At 37.7% G+C, this 12,121-nt stretch overlaps 1 protein-coding gene across 3 annotated transcripts in view; it reads right to left on the reverse strand.

The window, feature by feature from the left end:
* LOC137198793 (myocyte-specific enhancer factor 2D homolog) overlaps nucleotides 1-10,235 on the reverse strand; it is a 36,082-nt gene extending 25,847 nt beyond the window's left edge. For all 3 annotated transcript variants that reach the window (XM_067612748.1, XM_067612747.1, XM_067612746.1), the window contains exons 1-2: nucleotides 10,026-10,235; nucleotides 783-1,172 (exon numbers count right to left, since the gene is read on the reverse strand). In XM_067612748.1, coding sequence (XP_067468849.1) covers nucleotides 783-836 — 54 coding nt within the window. In that variant the 5' untranslated portion in view covers nucleotides 837-1,172; nucleotides 10,026-10,235. The remainder of the gene's footprint in view (nucleotides 1-782; nucleotides 1,173-10,025) is intronic.
* Between the last annotated feature and the right edge of the window lie 1,886 nt (nucleotides 10,236-12,121).

Below are 12,121 nucleotides of genomic sequence, written 5' to 3' on the forward strand. Positions count from 1 at the left end.
ACTATGGAGGAAGAACAACAATGGCGAAAAGTAAGACCAGAGATGTCTTTGCTTGGACCGATGACGAGGTTGAACTGTTACAGAAAGTAACACATGAGTATAAGGCGGTCAAGACGGCGGAAAACATTACCACGTGATAGGGGCGTGACGAATCAGGGAAGGACACGTTGTAATTGATAAGACCCAATCAGGAAGCGACCGTAGATGTCTGCTTCATCATTTTCAAAAGTCTCTGTTTCCGCCTGTCCAGACTATAATGCAATCCCGGAGTTTTCAAACTAAAACATGGTCAGCAGCATTTTCAAAAATGTATGCGTTTTAAACGGAAAGTGTGGATGTAGCATTAAAGAAATGTCCTAAATAAAGAGCTCTTTACTATCAGGACGGCGGCACTTTAAAACAATGATGTTGTGCAGCAGTGGCAACAAATACAGACTTCAGGTTTAAATCTGCCATAATTATAATACAATAGTAGGGCTGGGTGAAGTTTCAGTACCAATACCAAAGTACCAAAGTGATACTTCTTTGATGCTTTACTTAGAGTAAAATATTTTTCTACAAAACCTACATCATTTTTTCATTCTAAAAAAAAACCAACCCAAGTTCTCAAATGTTCAATGTTAACAGCAGCCATACAAGACCTGAGGTCTAAAATTGGCAGATTTTGTGGTTTAAATAAGGAACTGTCATATGAGTAACTGAAATCATTAAGATTAGAAACTAGATATTTGATGCCAACTTCTGGTTCTTGATTTGGTATTTGATGCTGAGTCAACACTCACCTGCTTGTTCCTTTCGTCGGTGATCCGTTGGATCTGGATCTTTTTCCTACCCATGATGCTTTGCAGTTGTGGAGGCAAATGTCGTAGTCAGTCAAGTGGAGAAGTGCCTCTCGGAGGGTGAGAGAGGGAGCGCAGCCTACAACCTCTTACTTCAGCCCGAAAACACTCAGACACAGTCATGCATCCCAGGATACAGGCGCACACGCATTTCTCTGCCCAGGTGTGGTGAGGCAACGAGGTCGACCCCTTCGCCGACAGGCAAAGAGAGTGAAAAGTGGGTGATGCAGAGATGTGTGTGGTTGAGGAGTCGGAGGGTCCTCAGTTCATCGTTTGCTCAGCAGGGACAAAACTGAAAAACCTCGTCGCTGTGGTGAGGACGTCACTCCTCTCCTGTAAGAGGAAGACAGAAAAGGTTTTTTAAAGTCCTCCTCCGCTCAAAAAAAATTATCAGTCTATCTGCTAATTATTTTCTAAATGAATCAATTCAACATTTGGTCTACAGAATATCAGAAAATAGTGACAAATGCCCATCACAAGTTTCCAGACCCCAAGTTGACCTTTTCCAAAACCCCAAATTAAATTTACTACTTTAAAATACTAAGAAACCCACTGAAATCCACAAATTTAGAAGCTGGAACCAATACATATGGGATATTTTTGCTTAAAAAATGACAGTTTGTTGCCAATTAATTTTTTGTCAATCGACGTATTGATTTGGCAACACGTTGTTTCAGTTCTAATAATAATCTTGATAATGAACTTAAGTCATTTATTACAAAATAAGTCCCAAACTGCCTTTGCTTCTTAAATGCAGAGTTTCTTGCCTCTTTTAAGCTGTCCAACATCATTCCCTTCATGCTACCTGGTGCATTATGTTTAATTTACAGCAACAAATCTGAGTGTCGAAAGTAATGATGATCGTAAGAACATAACACACAAAATAATATATTTTAAAGACGTCATTGTGTAACTCAACATTTGTCATATAGATTTTAAACATTTTATAGGCTAAATGATTAAGTGATCGTGTACAAAAGTGTGACCAGGTCAAGCAGATTAATAAATGAATTAATGATGAAACTAATTTATTGCAATCACAGCATTGAACTTAAACCTGTGGGCCGTCACAATGTACAACAAAACACTCAGCGTGTTTTTCCACACAGCCTCTTTATCTTCACCATGACATGGATGTCAGTCAACAGGCCTCAGTGTGGGCAGCTGAACAGCTTTTCATAGTAATCATAACTGATTGTCCAGAAGAAGCTGGATATTGGCCCTGAATTAGAGCTGCACAAAAAAAATGACCAAATCAAATGTCAGAACGCTGAAAACCTCTCGGTCAACAGACTGATTATTTTTGGGGGGGGGATGATTTTAGGACATATTTACACAAACCAGACAAACAATCTCAATCAAGTTTCTATGGTCACCCTGAGTGTTCAGAGTTTCATTGTTTATTTCACGCAGATCTCATCCAAATGCTCCAAAATTTGCAAAAAATGTACTGTAATTCACAAGTTTAACTGGTAAAACTTTTAAAAGAGTAGTTCAACACTTTTGGAAATACCCTGAATTACCCTGATTCGTACTGAGATACCACTGTCATGTCCGTCTGTAAAGTATGAAGTTGCAGTCAGCAGCATGTTAGCTTAGCTTAGCATAAAGACTGGAAACAATAGGGAACAGCTAGCCTCAGGCGCTCACTAATGAAAACATTGTATATCTTGTGTTTAACCCTTTCAAAAAAAACGAATTAAAATTTCCTGTTTTACGGGAGGTTATGTGTCAGACTACTTCTCGACTGTGAGCAGTAACTTTGAAACTCGCTTTCACTATCAAGGTGTTTGACTCATCCATCTATCTTTCAGTAACGCACAATAACTCAGATGTTATTGATCAGATTTTCATAAAGACTGACTGTTGGAATAATGAAACTCAATGTGGCAATAATGAAACTCAATGTGGCAGTTCATCATCAATAAAAATATGATCACGTGAATGTTTGGAAACACACATCTTTCCACTCTGGTTTATTTATTCAAATGTAGAGGTGAGTAGTAGACTGACGACAATAAAAGCAGACTAAGTGCTTCTCGCATCTTTAGGTTGCGTTATAGGTTGATTAGTCATCTTTGTGTGCAGGCTGAATCACCGACGGTCATGTAAAAATGTTACTAGATACTAAATGTACCTGAACTGTTTCAGTCAAATGTCTAATTGCACACAAAGTGATATTCCTGCATGTATTACTGCAATGTATAATAGACTTACAAATTCAGAATATAAATTACCCTAATGAAATATTCAAGAACAATTATTTGAGTTCAATCATGCCATCATTATAGATTAATCTGACAACTGTTCTCTTAAAGTGAATAATTATTCGTCAGAAAATGGTGGAAAGGACCCATCACAACATTACAGAGCTCATGCTGACATCATTAAACTGCAAGTTTGACCAACAGTCCAAAACCAGAAAATATTAAATTTATCATACATGACAAAGAAAAGCAGAAAATCCTCACAAGTTATAACATTTAGTCTTTTTTTGGCTTGAAAAACAACTGAAACAATTATTAGAATATCTGAGTAGTTTTAACTAATTTTCTGTCAACCAACTAATCAATTATTAATCAACTAATCACTTCAGCTCAAGAATATTTAGATATTAATACATCCAGCAGCAGTTTGTCGTGTCCTTTGGTTTAGTGTGTCAACTGTAACATCTTTAAGATCATGTAACGCATCATGTATGTTTGTTGACTACATACTTTGAACTAAAACTTCCCACACATTTCTGTAGAATAAACAGAAACAACAAGTTTAGTCATTTTTAAAGCAAAGGTGTGAAATATTTGCTGGTTTCATCTTCTCACGTGAGGATTTTTATGGTTTTATTTGTCTTCTGTGATGGTAAACTGAACCTCTTCAGGTTTTGGACTGTTGGTTGTACAAAACAAGACATTTGAAGACGTCAACTTGGGCTGTGGGAAATTATAAAGGGCATTCTTCACTAATATCTGACATTTTATAGACAAAATGATTAATCCGTTAACTGAAAAAATATTCAGTAGATTCATTGATAATGAATATATTGTTAGTTGCAGCCTTATACTGTATCCTTCCTGAGACAAGAACTTTAATGACACCTACAACTGTGAGTTAATTTTACAGCAGAGCTGCACAGTATAATAATCAAAACTTTGGTTTCGACCATTGAATAAACTCCATCAGATGCAATGATGATGCTTTGCATTTGGGCTGGCTGCACTAATGTAGCACTCCCAACTTATACATGTTATGTCTGACCAATCTTCACCAACATTGAACCAATTTTACCAATTTTTTTGCCTTTTATTTGGTTTCATATTTGACATTTTTATCATGGATTTGTTTGTATGCGTGTGTTTAATGTCCTTAATTAAGGAGTAGTAATGTGACCTTGTTCGATCGGGTAGCCACACATTTGAAAGTCAAAATAAGACTACAAATCAATCCCATGAAAATAACTGACAGCAAACTAGTTTCTACTTATAGACCGCAACTTTCTCAGTAATACCACATTTTCTACACCTTCAAGCTTTCAGTTTAGACCTGTTTTACATCCACCAAAGATATATTTAATACAATACCTTCACTAAAATCCAATGCTTCCTCCTACACATAACCTCAGCCCTGTTGCAATTGTGTTAAGTTTTTCCTCCAGTCTTGAACCCTCCACATCCATGCTTTCCTGTGGGATTGTTGTTAGGCCAGACGGAAAAAATGAAAACGCCACTGGAGTGCACATGGGGCCTCCACAAACCACATTTTAACACTTCAGAGAGTGGCCAGCTTGAGAGTTAATCAGAAGTTGTACTTAAATTCAGCATGTTAGGCTCAACTCTAAGAGCCGTTTAACACGTCAACAGCAGCATATAACAACTCCAAAAATATTACAGCCTATCACTGATGTTGATCAAGTTCAAATAATGGTACATGCTATTAAACAGGTGTACCTCATCTGTGAATATTCTCCAGGAGGTCATGGTTATCCAAGGAGGGTTGAATCAAGGGCAACCAGACTTTGCTGTACAACCAAGTCATCAAGTCAACCCTCCCTGGATAACAGGTGTACCCCCACAACTATATCAAATGGCCTCAAATACCCTCTCAATATATGAGATGGTTTTCCTGGAATAGTTCACAACAGTGGCTGACATGGATCTGAGGCTGCACATATGAATTTCTACAGACATAGTAACCCTGGATATGTTGATATTTAGGCTTGGTCTATATCTTTGTCAGAAGGTTTGGTCAAGTTTGCATTCATACAATGATTACTTTGAATTGCAGCTATGCTTTTCAACCATTTATCGATGACTTTCAGCTCACTTTGTTGACTACTTTTTACTGGGAAGATCTGTATCGACACTACAGCAATCCCTGTCCTTATGTTACTTTACATAAAAATGAGTTTAATGATTTCTACGCAGTGTGGTACACAGATTTTGAATCTGGGAAAAAGAGCATTGGTGTTGGATTGGTTCTCAGTGTCAGCAGATACCCTGAGTTGAGGTATCAGAATCATAATAGAGAGACACCGTTAAAATCGGTGCATCCCTAGTTTAGGTTAATTGACAACACTTCAATATATTTTAAAATACAGCATATCAGACTGTCAGGGATAGAACAATAAAGTCCTAGACCTATTTCCATTGTTGTCTCTGGTGTATTCACAAACCATCAACCATTCAACAGAATGGGGATAAGCGTTCACTATCAGAAAGAACAAGGAGTCAACAAAATGTTTTTAGGATGAAGTGAAGGACTGAAAAGACAATAGGTGTCGTTTTCCTGTCTGGTGTTAAGGTGTTACAAATGACTTAGGCTGGTTGGAAACCGAGGCGTTTTCTGGGAAGTCGGCCAATCACAGTTGGTATGTTACTGGTTATTGTGAAAATAAATACACCAAATCACCAATTTGTAACCCTATTTGTGTATTTATTTTCCTGTTAACACAAATATGTGGATACATATCATAGTACAGCTGCAACTAGCTGATTATTTTCATTATTTGTTTCATCTGTCAATTATTTATTTCAATGAATCAATTCATTGTTTACCTATTGTTACAAAAAAGTGACAAATGTCAGTCACAATTTCCAAGAATCCAATGTGACATCTTTAATTTTTTCTTGTTTTGTCTGACCAACAGTCCAAATTTAATTGATTTTCAGTGTAATAAAACAGAGAAAAGCTACAAATGATCACATTTGAGAATCTGGAACTGCTCAATCTTCAGCATTTTTGGTTGATGAATAGCTAAAGCAATCAATCGATTATCAAAATGTTTGGTGATTAATTTTTTGTCTATCACACAACAGCCAGTTAACAATCTATGATAAGAGACTTTAAAAGTGTTTTAAACCCCTATAATGACAGCCATAACAACATTATATACAGACCCAGCAATTAATCTGGATAACCCTCAAAACTTAGACGATACTCGAAAGAAAGAGTCATGTATGATGTCATTCGTGCTGGGCTGCATCTGCATTTACAGCAGTGCTGGACATCATCATAGATAAATTCATTAGCTATAACTGTAAGTCACTAACTCTAAACAATTATCACAACAAGACATGTAGAAATATCCCACTGCTACATGGAAAAATGATTAAAAAAATACTCTTCTCTGCTGACTCTGCCAAGTTTGCCACTGTTAGGCCAAAATATTATCTTTGATTAGCCGTGAACTGCCCAGAATAGGGCTACGCTGCAAGGCTTCTGTCTAGCCTCCATCCCCCTGACTGCCCTCTGCATGGCTACCCCCTCATTACTGTAATTGACACGTTCATCCCTCCTCTTCCCCCTTAAGGCGCTGATGGCTCAATTAGGAGCTGGCCGGAGGACTGATTGGACGCCAAGATAATGAGGTCGCCGTTTGGCTAAAACTGAGCCCAGCACCCAGCCAAACCGAGCTTGCTCGGTGACATACGGAAACCCAAAGAAGCAGAAAAGACACAGTTTACGAGTCAATCTAAGACACTAAAGAGTATAATTGTGGCAAATGAATGACTTTTGGCTGGGCAACGTTTGCCTCATTATCTTAAGAGAGCAGGCATCTGGTCACTCTAGTAATAAAATGAACCGTGCATATGTTATTTGAATCATCCAAGTGATGGTTATGCAACCCTTAAAGATTCTTCTGATGAAGGAGAGCGCAATCAAGCTCAGGGTAGACATCCGTCTGTTTTGGAGGACTGTAATTAGTGGAAGTGACCTTTAGCGGATTATGCACTAGCCAATGAAATGTGCCAAAGCCCTGAGATAAATGGTCGCAGCCTCGGTCGTGATTTGCAGTTGGGTTTGCGCGTCCACAGCTCTCAGAGAGGGGTTCAGGAAGGCCTTAATGGCTCAATCTTCACTCCACAAGGTTGATTTGCACTCACGTTGTCTTGTGACTTTGCATCAGCATTACTCCTGACAACAAAAAAGGAACATCTAGTGATGAAAGATGGATATGTTCATGTCGCCTACAAGCATTACACGCTGTTGGGTGCAACTAACAATCAATTATTCTGCCTGTTTTCTCAATTATTGCTTTTTGTGAAAATGTAAAAATACACATTCTGAATTTCCCAGAGCCCAAGTAGCAGTCCAAAACAAATGCCTTCAATTTATTCTCATATATAACAAAGAAAATCAGCAAATCCTCATAATTGAAAAGTTAAACCAGCGAATGTTTTGTATTTTTACTTTAGATGAATCATTTTTGCAATTCATTTTCTGTCATTCTACTAATTCATTAAATCATTTTCACTCTACACGCTATCTACTTTAAATACAGTTGCCCATTTTCACAGAACGTTAAACTGATAATAATTAAACTATACAACACTGTAAGCAGAAGTACTTCAGAGCTACCTATTGCGTAAATGTCATTTATGATGTTGTGCAATATAGCTATAACAGCGTTTGATGAACTGAGCTGCTGTGACCACCACTAAATATTGCTGAGAACAGAAACTACAAGATGACTGCCATTAAAACACATTATGTCAAAACTATAATACCTCACTAAATAACTATTTTTCATGGAAACACATCTTTCTCACATCTAACTGAATGCCTCTGCATTTCCCTTCATATCTTTAAAAGCTATAAAAGCTTTAAAAGCTATTACCACAAGCAAACAGATCAATGCTTGCCCCTTTAAAACCTCCAGTTCTGTTCCAAAAAATGCCTTTTTGTTGCAATATCATCCTAATTAAATATTTTAGGCAATTGCCTGATGCTCATATGCCACAGGAGCCAGTGTCTTTCTCAAAGAACCTTTGGAAAAAAAAGACAAAGTTGTTGCAGCGATCGAACATGTGCCCAATAAATGCTGCTGAAGTCATTGAGTGGGGTGTTCCTGTGAGACATATTTCTTAACATGTTTGGATGGAAAATGCTCCTCCTCATCTAGCGATCATTACTTTCCTGAGAGGGCAGTTTAAGGGAACTATTTTCAACTTTACAAAAAGGAAAATAGATCGTAACTGTGTAGAAATGCCCAAAGGAACATGAGGGATTCAAACTTGAAATGAAATGTGTATACTCTATTTATAAAGACAATCACTTCAAAATGAGCTTACATTTTTTTGTTTTATATTAAATCTTCCAAACGCCATCAATATGAGATAAAACATCAAATGTGATTACTTTTTTGTCTATTCTGCTGGGCTTTACCTCACCTGAGAGACTTAAGACAATACTACAAATGACGCTAACAATTCAGGATATAAATGCTGCTTTTGAGAAACCCTTTGGTTGGTTAAATTCTGTTCATCTTGGCAACCGTTCGCAGCTTTGTCAGCTCAAAGTCCAACCCATAGGAACTGCAAGTTTCAACAGTGTTGTTATTTTAACCATTTCCATAAAAATTTTTGTTGATGCCAGTAAGATTTTTGGCCAGACAACATTTTGATCCTGCTGTGAGGTCAGCAGAGAAATGGGACTTTGCAATCCAAAAATTAGATGAAAATTTGGGATCAGCAGAACTTCACTTTTACTTTGCAAATTAAGCATAAAGCACTAAATCCAAAATTGGTATTATAATAAACAGGTAAGTGGTAGAGAGTTGATTCTGTGTTCTCAATCAGCAGGACGGCGTTGCCAACAGATGTTTATATGAATCCATCAGCAGGGACGGTTCACATGGTGGATCACTCTGTCAAACTGGCCTACTTCTAGCCCAGCAGCTTTGGTATCTGCCAAGGGATGGCACAGAAATCATGGCTGCTGATTTCCTGTGCACATGCCAGCAGCCACCGAAGACATACAGCTCCATACTCAACCATAATCAGTGCCCTAATTTGTTTGAGCCTGAGGAAGCTTTCATTTAAGTTTAATGTTAAAAGAATGCATATATATACACAATAATATAAGGCCGTGCAGCTTCCTTTCCTTCCCTGTGGCATCTGGTGTTTTGTGTATGTCTTTTGAACAAAATCCAAACTACTCCAAAGCCAAAATCTCATCAAGTCATTTATGTCACAGTAACTTAAACCAGTGCAGGAAAAATATAATTTTTCTTGAGGCTCTTGTTAAAGTGAAGCTTCAAGAGCTGTAAAAAAAATGCAGCTGCATGAACAGCTTTGAACAATAGCTCTTTTATATGTGTAGTTAAGTCTCCTTACACTACAGACCATGTTAGATCTGGTATGTGGACATCCACATGGGGTTAAAATAGCTTTTTTTTCTTTCTTAAATCAAGTGGGAGCAGGACTCTTTGCTGTATGCTACAAACATTATGACAGATGGGAGTCTGGAGACATGAGTAGGCCCACTGACGCCACACAGGTATATTTACAGGATCTAATTTGACAGGTTGTGGAGCTAAGACTGCTATCAAACCGTGTGTCCTTGTTTTACCAAACTATACGCCGTCCTTTAGGACCCTATAACCGGGTTATAATTTACAGAGCAGAGGACGAGCCACTCTAAACAGGCCATTTCACAATTTTCTAGTTACGAGCCCGACCGACAGCCATTACCTTCCTCTCCATACTACTCGGCTTGGCGAGCAGGAGCACGGACTACTTTTAAATCACATAACGGATATTTTTGTACTCAAATGAACTCTGTTTCTCTTTGTAATACAAATCTGTACAGCGTTTCTTGTTACTTTGCTATATTTAAATAATAAAGCAAGCGGCTGTGCTCCTGAGCGAGGAAAAAAGACGCAGGAAGGAAATGTATCACTCCACTTACCCTGAAATATTGCTGATATAAAACCAAAAATAGCTCTGCCACCACCCGCTCCAGAGGTGATCTGTCTTAATTAAGCCACATTAATTAATTACGCTGAAGCGACGTCTCTATTTACATGAATCCGCGGCATTTTATTCCATTTAATGTTGAAGTAACTATACTGTCCACCCAGGCGATTCAGTGTACCCAGTGTATGATCGACGTCATTGACATTAGCCCGTGATTGACCTGTCGGAAATCCAATAAGAAGCTGACGTGCGTGCCGCTCGTCCAATCAGCGAGCGCCGTCGACGAAGGGGGCCGGTCTGTGAGAGAGGACATGACGGAGGTGACGGCCATGTTCTGCACTAGTGTTTGTATCCCTCCGCCTCAGTATTTACCTTTTGCATGATTTTGCATGTGGGGAAAATGTCACTGTCGCCCCACTGTGCCCTGCCTGCTTTCCATAAGAGAGCCCGCTAGGCCATTTGTTTTCCTCATCTGTAATCACCACAGCACTGTTAGCGACAAATAACCGCCTGATAAAGCTGCTAAAAAAGAGAAATGTTAAATGTTGTGAGGTGTTTATAGTCTAAATTGTCCTCCCAGACCTTCTTTATCATGCCGTCACACGTTATGGTATCGACATTGGCTGCTGAAATGCCCACGTCCATGTAAAAAAAAAAGCATATTTCTGTGAATTTCTACATAATATTACTTATAATAGTGCAACACACATTGTGAAATAGCACATACAACACGTAAGCTCACAGTGGTGGAGAGTAACTAAGTACACGTACTCGAGTACTGTCCTTAAGTATAATTTTGAGGTACTTGTACTCGAGGTTTTCCAATTTGATGCTACTTTATACTTCCTCTCCACTACATTTCACAGGAAAATACTGTTCTTTCTATTCCACTACATTTATTTGACAGCTTTATAGCTTTATAATATAACAAGCTTTTAAAATACAACACATTGTTAAAGATTAAACCAGTGGTTTCCAACCTTTTTAGCTTTTGATGTCTAGTGATGTCTAGTGTCTGTGTAGTCAGAGTAACATTTCAGATGTCTATGAGTTGTTAACAGCTCCACCAAATAGTGATTTTTCCCTCTAAACTTCTCACATGGTTTCATTTCAATAAATGTTCAAATGATCCAATATTTCACCAAAAATAAAAGATTAGAGAAAAAGTACAAAAACTGGAAATAGGTTTGGGTATCAGAACTTTGTTTTTTCTTCTTTCCTCTCCCATTAATCATATCACGACCCCTCAGACTTATCTTATGACCCAAAGGGTCATAAGATAAGATTAGGTTGTGAACCACTGGACTACACCAACTAACTGTATATAAAGTAGGTCAAACTAGATCCACCTCCAGCAGTGACAACAGTAAGATGCTGCTTACACATTGATGCTTCAGTATTAATAATCTAATGATGTCATATATAATACTATATCAATAAGAGGAATGAAATCAGTACTTTTACCTTAATACTTTAAGTACATTTTTGCTGCTAATACTTTTGTACTTTTACTTAAATAGGATTCTTTATGTATTTTAACATTGCTGTATTGGTACTTTTACTTAAGTACGTTTACTTAAGTAAAGGGTAGTTCTTTCATCACTGATAGCACAGTGTATACTAATATATGCAGAAAAACACTTATATTCATACAATAGTTACAGGGAACCCTATATGGGCTGAATATGGCCCCCTATTCCATCCCCCACACCAATGTCCCATGTTAGTGTTCAATATTGTGATTACAATCCAATTTATTCAAGAACATACACCACATAAACATAATATTGACTGATATTTTATAGAGGTACAATTTCTCATTTCATCAAATTACTACAACAGTGGCCTTCAGGAACCCCGGGGCAATTGCACTATATGTACCACAACCTTGTATACAGTATATATAGTAATATATAGTAATCTGACCTGTACATAGTTTGTTGTCCAGCTCTTGCCTGTATGGATCAACTATAGGTTTAGGTTTATTAATATTTGTTTCTCTGTATATCTTCATTTGTAATCTCCTGTAAATTTGTTCTCTGCATTGGGTGAAAGTAAATTAAAAGTTGCTGAAAACATAGGCCAAAT

Source organism: Thunnus thynnus, chromosome 15, assembly GCF_963924715.1.
Source record: "Thunnus thynnus chromosome 15, fThuThy2.1, whole genome shotgun sequence".
Classification (NCBI taxonomy): Eukaryota; Metazoa; Chordata; class Actinopteri; order Scombriformes; family Scombridae; genus Thunnus; species Thunnus thynnus.